At 57.2% G+C, this 15,877-nt stretch overlaps 1 protein-coding gene across 2 annotated transcripts; it reads left to right on the top strand.

Moving 5' to 3' along the window:
* Positions 1 to 672: 672 nt before the first annotated feature.
* PITX1 (paired like homeodomain 1) lies at positions 673 to 15,647 on the top strand. 2 transcript variants are annotated; one of them, XM_027747641.2, is made up of 4 exons: positions 673 to 677; positions 9,263 to 9,444; positions 12,300 to 12,505; positions 15,063 to 15,647. In XM_027747641.2, the coding sequence occupies exons 2-4, from the start codon at positions 9,282 to 9,284 to the stop codon at positions 15,600 to 15,602; spliced, it is 909 nt and encodes a 302-aa protein (XP_027603442.1). In that variant the 5' UTR covers positions 673 to 677; positions 9,263 to 9,281; the 3' UTR covers positions 15,603 to 15,647. The 2 variants fall into 2 exon arrangements, with proteins under 2 accessions (XP_027603442.1, XP_027603443.1); XM_027747642.2 differs by lacking the exon at positions 673 to 677 and adding an exon at positions 9,042 to 9,146.
* Positions 15,648 to 15,877: the final 230 nt, after the last annotated feature.

Genomic DNA, 15,877 nt, shown 5'->3' with positions numbered 1-15,877 from the left:
TGCTTTTCTCTTGGGAGGGAAACATCCAGGGGGTAGGTATGAGAAGGAAAGTGTCTGAAACTCCAAAAGCATCCCTGGGAAATTAAAGTGAACCAAGGGCCTGGGGATGAGCAGTGAACTCAGTGTGCCTGTATCACCCAGGGAAGCATCTCCCAGAGTCCTGCATCCTCCAGCCCGGGCGGCTCTGGGAGCTGTTCTCTGGCTCCCCTGGGGTGCTCGGCGCTGCGCTGAGGTCCTGAAACAGGAGAATAATTCGGGGCGGGGGGGGGGGGGGGGGGGGGGGGGGGGGAGAAAGAGAGAGAGAGAGAGAAAAGTGGCCTTTCGTTGTCCCTGCCCCCTCGGACAAGAGCCCCAACCGGGAGGAAATGAAAAGGGCAGGGGCCGTGTAAGCAGGAGCCCGAAGCCACCCCCCGAGGGAGGCTCGGCCGGGCGGGAGGGGGGCCGGGCCCGGGGATGCCTCGGGCGGCAGGACGGACGGAGGTGCGGGGCTGCCGGCGCCGCCGGGCTCCGGTGCGGGGCGGCCCTGCCCCCGGCCCTCCCCCGTCTGCGGCACCCTGGGACGGGGCTGACGTCAGGAGGAGACGGGGAAATCTCCCAAGAAAACCCTGGAGCGGCGGCCGGGGCGCGCACAGCGCCCGCCGGGCCCGGCACCCCGCCGCCGCCGAGCGCAGCGCCCGGTGAGTGTGTGTCCCCACGCGTGTGCGTGTCCCCCGCGCCCGTCCCGGCCCGGCCCGCCCCACGCGTGTGTCCCCCCCGCGCCCGTCCCGTCCCGCCCCACGCGTGTCGCCGCCCGTCCCTCCCCGCGGCCCGGCCCGCCCCCCACGCGTGCGCCCCGCGCCCCGGCCCGCCCCACGCGCGTCTCCCCCGCGCCCGTCCCGCGGAGCCGTCCTGCTTCCATCGCCCCCGGGCCCTCCCGGCGCTGCGGGGACGCGGCCGGAGGGGCTGGGAAACAAAGCGGAGCCGGCGCGGGGAGCGCCCCTCGCCGCGGCCCCGCGCTCCGCTCCCCGCGCAGCCCTTGACATCTTTATACCGTGTATAAATTCTTTCGGGGCCTCTGCGCTTCGTCAGCTCTGACAAATGCGCTGGGAAAGGCAATTCCAGAGGGGTTACCTCATTTTATATTTTTTTTTTATATATGTGTGTATGTATATATATATATATATATATATATTTAATTTTTTTTCCGAACGCACCACTGCACTTCCAGCCTCCGGCGCTGCTGCGCGGGACACTCCGCGGCTCGTCCCCGGTGCCCTGGGCAGGGCAGGCCGGTGGAGGCAGCGCCGGGGACTGCAGCGATGTCCGGAGGCTCGGGCGGCCCCGGCGGGGCGGGGGGTCCCCGGGACGAGCGGGGGATGTGGCTGATGCCGAGGGGTCCTCGGCTGCGCTGCCGCGGTGGAGGGGCGGCTGCTCCCGGCGATGTGCGGGGCGGGCAGGCGGGGAGACGCTGGGCCGTCGATGAATTTTCCATTTCAGAAAAATAATATTCTGCAGCCCCTCTGCTTTTCTCTTTTTTTTTTTTTTTTTTAATTTAAAACATAGGCACTATCTTTGGGAAGTACATATGTCGCGGGTTCCGCGCAGCTCATGCGGTGGGAGTAAAATCCTGGAAGTGGGGGGAAAAGGCTTTTTTTCCGTTTGCTAACCCCACTTAAATGGACCTGAGGACTCCCTATGGTTGATATCTTTCGGGAAATTTTTTTTTTAGCCTCGTGTTAGAAACTTTGCCACTAAGCGAGTTTTCTCTTATTTCTTTTTTTTTTTTCCTATTATTTTGTCCCTTTCCCCCAAATTTTGCCAATCGTACTGCAGACGAACACAAAATCCGAGTCACGAATTGAACATAAAACGATACTGTTGTGCTTGAATCGAGGACCAAGACGTCGTTTGTTTGGTTTTTTTTATAACAATTAAAAAAGATATACTTTCCACTTAACAAACCAAAGTCCCTCTTCTCCAGGTTATTCCCTGTGCCAACTCCAGCTGCCTATGTAAAATCTGACTTCCAAATATTTCCTGAGGTCTACTTCACTGGCAGAACTTCCCCCAAAATCCTTCATTTGTCTGAAATATGAACAAAGTCCTTGGAAATTCCGCGCTGGAGCCGTGGCCACATTTCCCTGAGAAAGTTTTAGCCGAGTTAGAGGCTCTTGTGATCGAGGCAGATCTTTCCTACTGAAACCCACCGCCAAACAATAACCTGGCGGCTCCACCACCTCTCCTTTACAGTGCGTTTTATTGTTCATGCATGTTTTATTGTGAAAATGTGTATTTCCAAATATATATATATATATATATATATATCTCCTTCTTATCGCGTTTAGAGAAGGGAGCGCCTTTCTCCCAAAAAATGATCGCAGATGGAACAATTAATTATTTCTCTCCCGTGATGAGCAGCTCGGATATACGTTGTTTCTAAATAACAAAAGGGGAGGAGAAAACATTTTCTAGTAAAGCCAAATTCCTTCGTTAGACCGCCTCCTAAACGTGCTAATAAAACTAATTCGTTTTATTTGCCCTGAACTTTTATATCTAACCCAGCGCGCTGATTAGCACAGCCCTCTGGAAGGCGGTGTGTTCCTATCTCTCCCCGAGATGTGCCAGTTAAGATATGGCCGTTCCCACAATGAAACTGGAAAGAAAAGTGTCCCGTGCCTTTATCTCGGCGGTGTTTGCTCCTGGGGCAGCGGAGACGAGCGGGAGCTGCGCCGGGAGCAGCGCGGTGCCGCCGGGCAGTGGGGCGACATCAGCCGTTCGGGGGGAAATAAGGAAAAAGAAAGTCAGAAAAAAATATTGAAAAGGACAGAGGGGAAAGAAAAAAAATATAATTAAAAACTGGGGGGAAGGGAACAAAATAAGAGAAAAAATGTTAAAAGAAAAAAGTATAAAAGGAGGAAAAATAAATAAAATAACATGGAAGAGAAGAAGATGAATGCACATAAAGATTAATTATTTCTCTGATTTTGTATTTTAAAGCAGGAAATGTGAGGGTCTTGCAGAGATTCGCTGTTGTTCTAAGCACGTTAAAGAGCCGAGCGCATTATTAGAATATTTCAGCCTTTCAGGAAATGTCCTGTTGAAGGGAAATGTGTTTCCCCCATCCAAATGTTGGAGTAATTAAGAGGTTGCTCGGCCGAAACAAGGTGGGGGAAACCCACATGGAAACATAATGTCGTTCGTTCCAAATTCAGGCTCTTTTTTTTCTGCTGAAGAAGAGTCTTCAGCAAATGCCAGCGGAGTGCGCGGGCCTCTGATTATCCTGTTTCAGAGGCATCTTTTTGAGCCCACAAAAGAGCCTCATTTGGGGATCTAAAGATGCACAGAGTAACATGAGCAGGCTGCCTCGCAAACTCCGGTGCCCCTTCCTCCGTCAATTAATCAGAAAAGCATGTTCTCTCTGCCCAGAGAGGGAACTGTGGGGCTATATTGTGATTTTTCCCCTCTCTTTCCCCCACCTAGGGAAACAATCCCCGTATTCCTGAGCTGTCCATCCTCCGACGTTGTTATTGCAGGGCACTGACACTCTCCCGCTCACATCAGATTTATCAGAGATAAACCCAAGCCGCTTCTAACAGCAAATTCATATTGGTTTAGAGCAGAGCTCAGTGCCTGTGCTCTGATGGATGCGGGGAGGGCTGGGAGGCAGCTCTGGGCAAGGGCGAGTTTGTGCTGCCGGGCATTTTGAGGGAAAAAAAGAGTTGTCCCAGGTCGGACGCGCAGGAGATTGTTTTATTTTCGGGGTGCGGGCAGGAGAATGGCGGCCGAAGGGAACCAGCACCGTCCCACCCCACCCCCGGCCGCTTCCAGCTGCAGAAACGCGAATAGGAAAACCGTTTCTCCAGCCGTCATTTCTCCGCTGCATTTCAAGAAAGCCTTGGGGTATCATTTGTATCTGTCAGAAAACATTAAGCCTTCAACTTTTTCATCCCGAGTTTTTGCAAGCGCTGCCGCTGGCCGCCGCGCCCGGGGGAGCCCCGCAGCGGGATGCGGATGGCAGGGGGTGGGGGGCAGCCCCGGGTGTCCCAGGTGCCCCGGGAAGAGTCCGCTCAGGAAAAATCTATTTCCCCCTTCGTGTTTCGATGGCGGGGAGAGCCAAGGCGGTGGGACAGGGTCCGCCGAGCCGAGGGAAGCGGGATGGGGCAGGGAGGCGGTGGGAGGCCGGGGGACCGAGACCGGCCGGTGGAAACCCTCCCGCGGAGCATCCGCGGCGCGGAGGGGCCCTGCGTTCCCGCGGAAGGCGGAGGCTTGGCCGACACTCGGAGGGACGAAGGCTGCGGGTCCAAAAGGGGCTAATTTCGTTTTGCTCTACTTCTTAGGAAAATTGCTGTCCTGGCTGCGCAGAGGAGGACAGGCCGGCCAGCAGCCAGCGTAATTTTCCACCTTCCCCTCCTGAGCGATTTAACACGCTCTTCGGGTTGGGTTTCTTCCCTCCCTCTGCTTCCCGCTCCGCCTGGCCTGGGGGGAACCCGGCTCTGTCTCTGGTGGAGGTCGGGGGGTTCCGGGGCTCCTTTCGTCGTTTTGGGGGTTTGCTTCGTTTTCCCTTCAGGACAAGCCCACGGTAGCGCGGAGAGTGCAGAGCTTTGCCTCGCGCGGCGGCATAAACGTGGGTCTCCATGTTGTGCGTGAGGGTCGTGCTTTTCCTTTGGGGTGATGCTGTTTTGGGGCAAGACACCCCCGGAACGCTGCCCCGACAGACACCACCCCCCGGGTACACCGCAACAACAACCACCGCCCCCCCCAGCGCGCTCCCTGCTCCGCGGGGCACCGCGCTGTCCTGTGCACACTCCTGTGCGCATCCCGGCCTCTGCTGCTTCCCACACGCGTGGGAATCCCGTGGGTCAGAGCCACGCACCAGCCAAGGCGTGGTCGGTGGGCGCTTTTTGGATGGTTTCGTTATTAAAAGTCGTTTTCCTGCAGCAGCTCCCATCTGCTGGGTTCCACGATGAGGACACCTGGAGAGATTGGCTGGCTTGGCTTGGGCTGGGTTTGGCTGGGATTGCACTGTTTGGGTTTGGCTTGGCTTGGTTTGGTTGCATTCATTGCGGTTTCATTTGGTTTGGTTTGGTTGCATTCGTTGTGATTTGGTTTGGTTTGGTTTGGTTTGGTTTGGTTTGGTTTGGTTTGGTTTGGTTTGGTTTGGTTTGACTGAGTGAACTCGAGTTTGGCTGAGGTGGATTGGGTTTAGTTGTACTGAGCTTGGTTTGGTTGGACTAAGTTTGGTTGGGTTTGGCTGGACTGAATTTGGTTGGGTGTGGATTGGAGAGCTTCTCCGTTCTCTCTTGTCTCCCTACAGCTCTGTTTTTCAGAGGGCTTCCTTCTCCTCTCGGGCAGAGGTGCACTTGGGAGGAGATGCCTTTATTTTTGTAACAATTCCCAATAATTTATAGACTGAATCTAAGTCTATACAACGCTAATAAATCTGAAAAGGAAAAGCTGGCAGAGACTGAACTTCACCACCTGATATACGGCCCAGGTGTTTTGGCATTGGCTGCAACCACCGCAGCCAGCCGGGAATGGGAGCCCCATTCCGAAAACAGGGACCCTCTCCAGGCACCTGGGGGGCGACACGGCCCGGTCCCCTCGGGACAGCGGGAGTCCTGCTCTCGGTCAGACACGTCTCCTCTTCTTCACGGGGCTGTCACCGGCGTGGCCAGCGCTGATTTATTTCTAAGAGCCATCCCTAGTTCTGCGGTTATTTATAGCAGGAGGAAGCGGAGCGGTTTATTTGCGGGCTTCCAGCCTTTTACAGATCCCTGGCGCAGTCCTGAGCCAGGGGGAGCCGGGAGTGCGGTGGCTGCGCGGGCGCAGAGCGGGGATGCTCCCCGGCCAGTCCCACGCAGGGGTTCCCACGCAAAGCCCTCCCGCCACCCGCTTCCCCGCGGGTCCTGACCCTCCCTCCGCCTCTCCCCGGCCCTTCCCACGCCCACGCAGGTCGCGGCTCCCCAAGGGTGTCCTGGCAGGGTCGGGTGGCTGGCGGGGTCCCCACGGCCGGGCTGCTGCGGCCTTTCCTCCCTTCCCGCAGCTCCTCTGGCCCCCAGCGATGTGGGGAGAGAAAAGGGGATCCCAGCTCGGTGATTCCGTCCTGCCCGGCCCATGGGGCCGTGAGGCCGCTTCCAAGTCCCGGGAAGCAGGGCCGGCTCCGAGTGGGGCATCAAGGCTTGCCCTGGGTCGTGGGCTGGCTAAAAGGTGAGGCGTGACGCTAGGGATGCAATGAATGACGTCACGCGAACGGCCCCGTGACGTAGCACCTGATGGAAGAGTTTGCCAGCCGAAAGGTTTTCTAAGCGGAGTGGGCTTGGATGGGAGGAGAGAGGAGAAAGCGCCGATCTGGGGGTGACCGCCCTGTGGGAGCGCTCTGTTGTCACGCCAGATGTGTCACGACCAGCAACGGGAATAACCGGGTGGATTTGGCTGTGGAGCGAGAGGATGCCCTTAAATCCACACAGAAGACAGATGTATGATATAGATTAGATATATATAAGATACAGGTTAGATGTATATATAGGATATTGATGTATCCCCCCGCTGCAGACCCGGTGCACGGTAAATGCCTGACCCCCATCACGGCCCGGGCAGGGGGGCCAGGAGGGAACCGGGCTCTGCTCCGGCTCCCGGGGGCCGGGAGAGGCAGGGCCAGCTCATTACTCTCTATTTAAGGCCTGTTTCGGGGGATATCTGCCTCGGGGACACGCCAGGAGGAGCCGGGGGGGCTGTGGCCCTGGGAGGCACCTGGACCCAGCATTACCGCGGCGGAATCTCGTCGGTGCCCGGGCTCAGCCTTTCCTCGCGCCCAGCCCGTAGGAATTCAGCCTAGAACGAATTTTTAAAAACTAGATCTTATAGAGCAGAAAGAAAACTGTAAATTAGGTGCATTTAAAAAAAAATACATTAAAAAGAACGAAAAAAGCTGCCTCTGGTCCGGAGGCTGCAGTGACAGTGGGTTTAAAATAGCCGGCGCGGAGCCGGGCTGTTGGCAGCCTCGTGGAATCATAGAGACATCCAGGTTGGAAAAAACCATTATGATCACCGAGTCCCTTCAGCCTCCCTTCAGCACAGCCCGCCGGGCTCCGTCCCGCTCCCACGGAGAGCGGAGGAGCCCCCGCAGACCATCCCCGGGGCTGCCGCCCACGGAAATAAAGGGAAAAAAGGGACTGTGGAGGGTCTCAGATGTGGTGCACGTTTGCAATATGTTCACCTTCCCTCTTCTCGGGAGAAAGGCCATCCCCACCTCTTGCTTCTGCCCCGGGAGGAGGTCTCCATCCTTCCCATGCCGTGGGCTCCTGCATCAGCTGAGCAGTAAATACGAGGCCTGGTAAATACTTGCATTTTAAACCACATCCGTCTTTAGCAGCCCCGAGGTTGTCTGGTTCACCTCGGGTGCTCGACATTCCCAGTCGTTTGTAAACTCCTGAGCGAAGTTCAGCCGGGAGCGGCAGGCAGGCAGAAGGACATTAGGATGTCACTAAAAAAAAAAAAAAAAAAAAAAAAAAAAAAAAAAAGGAGACAGCTCGGGAGAGCTGACCCTGACAGCACCCACCTGTACATCCCCTGAACTGCAAAAGGCGCTGAAGACCAGAGGTGAAGGGGCTGGGAATTTTGAACTCCCCCCTCCTGGGGTCACCGGCCCCGCAGGGCACTGCCCGGGGTGCGGGGCGGGCCCGGCTCCATCACCCCAGAGGGGCTGGAAAAAGCCTGCGCGGCTGGAACAGTGCTTCCCTCCACTTTTCCATAAACCAGTTCAAAAGTTCTCTCCCACATCTTTACTTGATTTGAAAGCAAAATAGAGTGTCAGGATAGATCAGTTAAAGTGAGTCGAGAAAATAGAGAGGAGAGAGGGATCCTTTCCCCAGGCAGTCACAGCCAGAGTCCTTCTCCCCTTTCCCCTCACCCCCTTCCCCGGTGCAGCGAGCACCCCGCGGGTACCCCAAGTTCCCACCTTCTTTTCCCCCGTGGGTTTTTCCACTTCACCGAACACCGAAGTGTTATCCAGGAAGGTTCAAGGCCGTATCCCGGCCTGCGCGGGCAGCACAGGGGACCGGCCCCACTCCACGCGCCCCTGCACCGGGACAGGGCACACCGGTGACCGCTGCAGGACAGGGGGTCTCCCGGGGGAGCGTCTCCCACCCCCTCCCCGCCGGCTGCCCCGGCCCTCGGACTGGCAGAGCCTCAGACACCCTTCCCGAGGGTCACCGCGAGTTCGGCTGCGGCAGGAAAATTATTTGTTATTAATCGTGTGCTGAAAGATGATGTGGTGGGAGCGATGGCGCGGCCGCTGCTCCCCGGGCTGCGCTCCCCCGGCCGCCGGGCAGGGCCCGAGCCGCGTTATTGTAGCACCCTCAGCCTGAAACAAAATGTTAGAAAAGGTTAAAACCAGCTCAGACGCGGCCCAAAGCACCCCTCTGGCAACTTTTTTCCCCGCGGGACTGAAACGCGCGGTGGGGTCGCTCAGCCCCCCGCAGAGATGCTGAGGAGGGCGCTGGGTGCGCATCCACCGCAGGGCGCGCAGGTTGCGTGGGTCGTGAGGCCCAGCCGGGAAGGGAGCGGGGATACCCCTGGAGATACCTGGGGCGCAATCTGCGCGCTGCCGGCTGGCAGGGCACCGCGGAGCGGGGGCGAACTGGAGGGGTTGTGCGGGCGGGCGGGGAAAATCCCGGGAGGATTTTCCACCTTTCCATTCGTTCGTGGAATATTTTTAATACATCGCCGAGTTTGGAGGACACGGCGGGTGGGGGGAAGGAGGAGGGAGGGCACTCCCGGAGGAGCCGCGGCCGGGCGGCGGGGGCCGGGCAGGGGCGCGGGGGGCCGCGGGTCTGGGCGCGGGCGCGCAAGGAGCGCGGATGGCGGGGAGCGCGGAGGCAGGTCCCGCGCGGCCGGGCTGGGCCAGCGCTAGATGGAGTGATGCATGAGCGAGACGGGGAGGTTTTAACCTTCAGGGGGAGGAGCCCCGTTTAACTACAGGCATTTGTTCTAGGGCAGGTCACTTTAATCTCTTTAGCTTTAAACTGTCCAACTCGCAACTCGCGTTTCTCTATAAGGGATCTTTACCACTTCCCTGCCTATGCGGCCGGAGCGCCGTGCCTCTCCCCAGCAGACAACCGCCTTCCAGGCAGTGCCCAGACTGCTTCCGACACCCTTAAAATAATACTGTTAGTAATAAGTGGATTTGCTTTTGTTTTTTGTTGATTTTTTTTTCTGCCTTAAAAAAAAAAAAAAGCCTCCTTGTTCCTTTCTGTGTGGAATAAACACCTGCAAACTCCCCCAGGCAGCCCGGCGTCCCTGCCATGGATTCCTTTAAAGGTGGAATGAATTTGGAGAGACTGCCCGAGAGCTTGAGACCCCAACCCTCCCATGACATGGCTTCCAGCTTCCATTTGCAAAGATCCTCGGAACCCAGAGACCCGATCGACAACTCAGCCAGTGAATCCTCCGACACGGAGGTGCCAGGTAACCCTCCCCCACCGCGCCCCCCGCGGCCCCGGCCCGCTCCCCCCGCGCTACCTCCCCCTCCCCACCGCACCTTCCCTTCGCGGGGCGGCCGCGGGTGCTGTGCGAACACCCCCCGCGCAACCAGAGGCGATGGGGGACAAGGGGAAGCAAGAGTTACCGGTGATCCCTGAGGCTCCATCTCGAGCGAGCCCCTGGAGCCGGAGCGGGGAGAAGGGGCCCTCCTGGAGCTGCCGGCCCCGCCGTGCCCGGCGCTGACAGCCCGCCGGGAGGGCACACATGGCTCCCCAACCTCCCCAACCCCATCCCAGGAGCTGCTCTTTTTTTCTTTCTCTTTTTTTTTTTTTTTTTAATAAAAACCACAGTTATTAATTGATGGGGTCGGGAGGAAGGGGGGCTCTTCGGGGAGTGCGGTTTTGCCGGATGTTTCTGAAATAATGTCAGCTTTCGCCCGGGTTTATTTTCCAGCTCGGGTGGTGCAGAGATGGAAAAAGATCTCTCTGTCAGAGAAAAAAAAAATTTAAAGAAAAGAAAGAAAAGGCCGGCAGAGCCGGAGAGGCAGCGTGGGGCCAAGGCAGGCAGCGCGGGCCGCCGCGGAGGGGATGTGCGCGGCCGCGGAGAGGTTTCCCGCTGAGGCTGCACCCTTTCCCTGCGGAAAAGAAGCCCCGCAGGGAAAGGGAAGGGTCCCCGTGCCCTGACCACCGTGTGCGAGGGCTTCAAGGAACGCTGTAGTCTCACAGATTGTATTTAATTAAAATAACAACATTTCTAGAATGACAAGGGAAAGGTAGAAGAAGGGAACAAAAGCTTCAAGAAGGAGCGTGATACCCCTTCTCCAGCAAGACCTTTTCAGAGGCAGGTTATGTTTCATATAATTTAAATTTTTTAACGACTGTTGTTGCTCTTTGGAGTTTTAGCAGGTCCCATAACTTAGAGAGTGGCTGTGGCAAGAGTCGGGCCCGAAGTGGCACCCGGTGATAAAAAGGGTTTGGGTCGTGCCTCCCAGCCTGATTCGCAAACAAAGTTAGGGACCGGCGTCTGGAAGGGACTCTGAGATTAGAGGGGATTATTGGAGATTAGAGAGGGAGATTTGCTCCATTTTGCCCTACCCCTGTGTGTGACCCCTCGGTGCTGCAGGAGGGCTGAGGACCTGCCTGTTTTTCTTCTCCGAGAAGCTGCAAAATGCATTTAGATTTCAATAATTTTTTTTACATGGAAAAAAAGGTACAAAAGCCAATTAAAGATGCCTTGCTTTACGATTTGGAATTGTGCAACAGCCCTGCGCGGAGGCCGGATTTTTAGGGAAGATTTGGAGGGGTTAAAGCCCGCGCTGGGCGAGGGGCCGCGGCCGGAGCCCATCGGGACCACCGCTGCTTCCCGATCGCCCCCCGCTCCCTCTCGGCCCGGTTTACCCGAGCTGCTCCCAGCCGAAAGTGGGAGGATTTGTTTTGGTGGGGGTTGTTTTTGTTTCAGTTTCCCCGCCGCCGCCAGGCCGTGCGGCTCGGCCGGTCTCGGGACCGGGGGGGCCGGGGGCGATGGGGTCTGTGCTGCAGAGGCCTCGGTTGAGCTGCAAACGCCGCAGAGCCATCGGCTCCTTTTGGGGGTCCACTGAGCCGTTTGGGTTTGCTCGCACCCTCATCCCTTTCCCCTTGGAAGGAGCCCAGTGAGGAGCGATTCAAGGGTGACTTTGCAAGGACGAGTCGTCCCGGGCTCTGGATCCAGCTCGTGATTATTTTTAGACTCCCGCTTACCTCGCAGAGGTCGGGGCTGCAGAAATGCCCCCGGGCCCGCCGGCGGCGGGAGAAAATCTTCGAAAAGGGGTTTAAAAAAAAAAAAGAAATTAAAAGGAGGGGGAAAACAAAACAAAACCAAAAAAAAAAAAACCTCTAAAAGGGAAAACTCTCGGCGGAGTTTCCCTCCTGCAGCAGCAGGACCGAGGCCGGGGTTGGCCGCGGCCCCCGGCCCTGCACCGCCCGGCTGCACCTTCCCCGCGCCGCCGGGGCCCAGCCCGGGAACACATTTCGTTCAGGGCCTTCAGTCCGTCTCCGAGCGCTTCAACCGGGACAAACTAGGCCGAAACAAGGGCTGGGAGAGACAGAGAGCCCGTTATGAAAGCGGAGCGGGGGTTCGTCCCCCCGTTGCGGTGGGGACGGGGCTCGATTCCTGTTTCTAGTCCGCGCAAATCCTGGCAGAGAAAACCCTTCTGTTGTTTTTTTTCTTTCCTTCTTTCGATATGATTTTTGCGGAGGACTTCGCTCAGCCCCGTGTTAAAATAAACACCAAAATCCTAAAAGAGGCAGAATAAAATAATACTAATTAAAAGAGAATGAAGCGGGAGAGCGGAGAGGGGCCTTTTGCAATTAATTGCTCCTGGGTTTTCCACCCCTGCCCTTCCAAAGTTTCCTGTCGCGGCCGAGCACAACAAAGACAATGGAGCAAAGATCGCGCCTGGGGTTGGAGGGAGCGAGAAGGTGCCGTGGAAAGGTGGAGCGGCCCGTGCTGCCGGGACCCCGCTCCCCACGAACGCTCTCACCCCTCGGGCCCACTTCGAGACGCTCTGAGGGTCCCTAGCGCTGCCTCCCTGGGTGCCCTGGACCCGGCAGGGCTCCGTGCTCCTTCCCCAGCCGCCCCGGGAAAGGCTGGGATGGGCTGCAGGGCGCTCGGTGGGCTCAGGGGCCAGCAGGACACGAGTGGGTGCCCCCACGCGTCCCTCCGGTGGAGCGGGCAGGGCTGGGTGCGGGACGGGGGTGCCTGCCTTTGTGTGCCCGCGCTGGGAAAAAAACCAAAGCAAAACAAACAAAAAAAAAAAAAAAAAAGCAAATCAACCAACCATCCCCATCCCGACCCCCTGGCAGAAAAGGAGCGCAGCGGCGAGCAGAAAAACGAGGACGGGGCCGCCGACGACCCGGCGAAGAAGAAGAAGCAGCGGCGGCAGCGGACCCACTTCACCAGCCAGCAGCTGCAGGAGCTGGAGGCCACTTTCCAGCGGAACCGCTACCCCGACATGAGCATGCGGGAGGAGATCGCCGTCTGGACCAACCTCACCGAGCCCCGAGTGCGGGTAAGAGGGGCGCCAGTCCCATCGGGATCGAACGGGGGGCTCGGGGAAACTGCCCCGGCTGGGAGCGCTGAGGCCGTTTGCGGCAGTGCCAGGCCGCTCTGCCCTGGGGTTTAGTGACCAAAATCGGGACCCAGGCCGGAGAAGAGAAATTCAGCTCTCGGCCGCGGGGAGATGCCGCTCGGAGCGGTCCGCGACCGCCGGCCCAGCACCGGGGATCGGCTCGAAAAGCGGGCGGCGAGCGGTGCAGGGGACAGCGAGAGGCCGGGTGGGGAAGGGCCCGGCTGTGCAGGGAAGAACCCCCCAGCCAGGACGAAACGCCGCGCGGAGCAGGAGCAACCCTCATTCAAGCAATTTACTCTTGGTCTTGTTATTCCCAATAATCGCAAAATTACTAATCCGCTGCTCGATGCTGTTGCGGCGGCGGGATTGCGGGATCCAGTGCCCGAGGTGCGGGTCTCGGTGCCGGCCCCTCCCGGCCGCGCATCTCCCGCAGCCGCGGGCGGAGCGGATGTTTGCGGGGGCCGAAAGCAAAAGGCAAGGGCTGGGGAGGGGTCGCAGAGTCAATACGCGCTGAAGACACAAACTTGTACCGTGAAGGTGCCTGGTTTTTACACCCCTCGGAGCCGATGCCACCATGTATATATATATATGTACACATATATGGTTTGGGGTTTTTTTTTAATATATATATATTTTTATATATATGCGCCCCGCTTAGCTGGACTGAAGGCTCGGCGATGTTGGTCCACACATGTATCTAGATATCTAGATATATGGATATATGTTTGTGTGTGCATATTCACATATGCATATATACAGCCTCGGCGGTTCCTTTTAGAGAACTTCGAGTGAACGATCCTGTCAAAGAACGACCGGGTCGAAGCGGCCCGGGCTCTATCGATCTATCGCTGTGTCTGGGTTTCTCCACCTCCCCTTCGCATTTTTCCCCCCCGGACATTTCCCCTCGCGGTTTCGGCCGCGGGACAGTGGGCTGAGCATGGGAGAAAACGGCAACCTCGGAGCGAAGGCCCACCGCCCGAAATATCCACTTCTTCTTTTCTTTTTTTAATTTTTTTTCTCTTGGCAATTAAACCTGGAGTGACCAAATGGGATTACAGAGATTCTGTTTTAAACCTGCAAAGAGTAAACACCCATCTGAAACAAGGGAAATGAGTCTGAAAGCATTGTCTTAATTGAGTTTAAAACAAAACAAAGACCGTGCATTAATACTGGTCGAATATTTCAGGGAGCAAATAAAACTAAAATATGAGTTTGCAATTAACATGATTTCGTTCTCCCTCTATGTGGAGATGTTTGAGTTTGATGTTCGGAGATTGCAGATTGCAAATCTAACCTTAATTTACTATGAGGGCCTTCCTTTAAAATGTCTAGGAGCCATAATTAAAACTATTACCCTCATTTTCAGGAAATTCCTGTCTGGAAGCACCTTCCGAGGAGTATATTACAGGTTTTGAACATGTTGGCTTTCGTTTCCTATTTATACAGGATTCTTTTTATTATTGTTATTCTTTGAAATAGACTCTGCCATCCGTTCCCCCACGAAGTTTCCATCCTTGAGACCGGTGTGTTTAATAATAGTTGCACCATTTCTGCGCCGAGAGGGGAGGCCCCAAGAGCGGCCCCCCGCCCCCTCCTCGGCTCCGGAGGGATCGGAGCCTCTGGGGTCGGGGCCCGGTGTCCGCAGGGAGCCCGTGGGCCCTGGCTCGGTGGGAGAAAGCCGGGGTGCGGTGGGGAGGATGCTGCAAAGGAGGCTCGAAGGCTGGGCGCAGGCGGCAGGCAGAAGGATGCTGATTTTTCACCCGGAAAAAGAATTTTGGGGCTGCCCAACTTCCATCACGAGGGGCTCAAACGCTTTCCGAGAGCTAAAAAAAAAAAAATAATAATAAGAAAGAAACTGGATCATGTTTTTGCATCAAACACCAGGAGCGGCCCCGCTTCTCTGTTCCGTAGTCAGGGCTGTAAATTCTCATTAGATATAAAGGCAGAGGCTGCATCTATCCGAGGGCGATGCGGGGATTGATTTTTTTTCCCCCAACCTAAACATACTAATCCAATCCCCTTTTTTATGATCTGTAACAGGGGGCTTTTATTACACGGCATTAGCGTTCGGAAACGCGGCAGAGCCGGGGCGAGCCGGCCCTAATCAGAGCGGGCCGTGCCTTCGCCTCCCGCCTGGCTCCGGGAAAGGGGCGGCGGGGGGGACCGAGGGGACCGGGGGGACGCGCAGGCACCCAGCGCGGAGAGGCGGCTGCGCGCATCCCGGCCGGAGCATCCCGCTGGACAGAGGGATGCGCGCAGAGCCCGGGGTGCTCGCAGACACCCTGCGGAGCGGGATCTCGTCCCGCGGGGGCGGGGGGGCTGCGGGGAGAGGCGGTTCGGGGCCCCGGAGCCTCCTGTGGCATCCCGGTGGGGCCGGGCGGGCCGGGGGGCAATCGGCGCTGGGCTGCGGGTGCCACCCCCGCACCGCCGGCGGGGAGGGGGGGGTTGCTGCGGCCCCGCACTCATCGAGTCGTGTCGGTTCCCCCTCCCCACGCAGGTCTGGTTCAAGAACCGCCGAGCCAAGTGGAGAAAGCGGGAGCGGAACCAGCAGATGGACCTGTGCAAGAACGGCTACGTGCCGCAGTTCAGCGGGCTGATGCAGCCCTACGACGACATGTACGCCGGGTACCCCTACAACAACTGGGCCACCAAGAGCCTCACCCCGGCGCCGCTCTCCACCAAGAGCTTCACCTTCTTCAACTCCATGAGCCCCCTGTCCTCGCAGTCCATGTTCTCGGCGCCCAGCAGCATCCCCTCCATGAACATGCCCTCCAGTATGGGCCACTCGGCCGTGCCGGGCATGGCCAACTCCGGCCTCAACAACATCAACAACATCAGCGGCTCCTCGCTCAACTCGGCCATGTCCTCGCCGGCCTGCCCCTACGGGCCACCGGGCTCGCCCTACAGCGTCTACCGGGACACTTGCAACTCCAGCTTAGCCAGCCTCAGACTGAAATCAAAGCAGCACTCCAGTTTCGGCTACAGCAGTTTGCAAAGCCCCGGCTCTAGTCTAAACGCCTGTCAGTACAACAGTTGACGGACTTGACACAAACCACCTCCGAGAAAGCACCGCCGACAAAGCAAAGCAGAAGCAAAGCGACGTTTAACGGAAAAGACAAAAAAAAAATTAATTAAACACGGTTATGACTAAAAGCAAACCCCAAGCAAGTGAGAGAGGAAAAAAAATAAAGCAAAGCGCCACCCCCAAAATAACCCCCAAACCCAAAAACAAAAGACCCAAAAGCTCCGCAGACTTCGACCGTCTAGAAAAAAAAAAATAATTATTGCAAACTAATGATGCAACCAACAAAA

Source organism: Pipra filicauda, unplaced genomic scaffold (genome assembly GCF_003945595.2).
Source record: "Pipra filicauda isolate LSUMZ 115617 unplaced genomic scaffold, ASM394559v2 scaffold381_size687511_pilon, whole genome shotgun sequence".
Taxonomy (NCBI): domain Eukaryota; kingdom Metazoa; phylum Chordata; class Aves; order Passeriformes; family Pipridae; genus Pipra; species Pipra filicauda.
This window is presented reverse-complemented; position numbering and strand designations above follow the sequence as displayed.

What these genes read in the sequence shown, in the direction of transcription:
- PITX1 (XM_027747641.2), top strand. Translation starts at nt 9,282, where the DNA reads ATGGATTCCTTTAAAGGTGGAATGAATTTGGAGAGACTGCCCGAGAGC. An exon ending in CTCCGACACGGAGGTGCCAG is followed by an intron (nt 9,445 to 12,299) that starts GTAACCCTCCCC and finishes ACCCCCTGGCAG; the next exon opens with AAAAGGAGCGCAGCGGCGAG. An exon ending in TCACCGAGCCCCGAGTGCGG is followed by an intron (nt 12,506 to 15,062) that starts GTAAGAGGGGCG and finishes CTCCCCACGCAG; the next exon opens with GTCTGGTTCAAGAACCGCCG.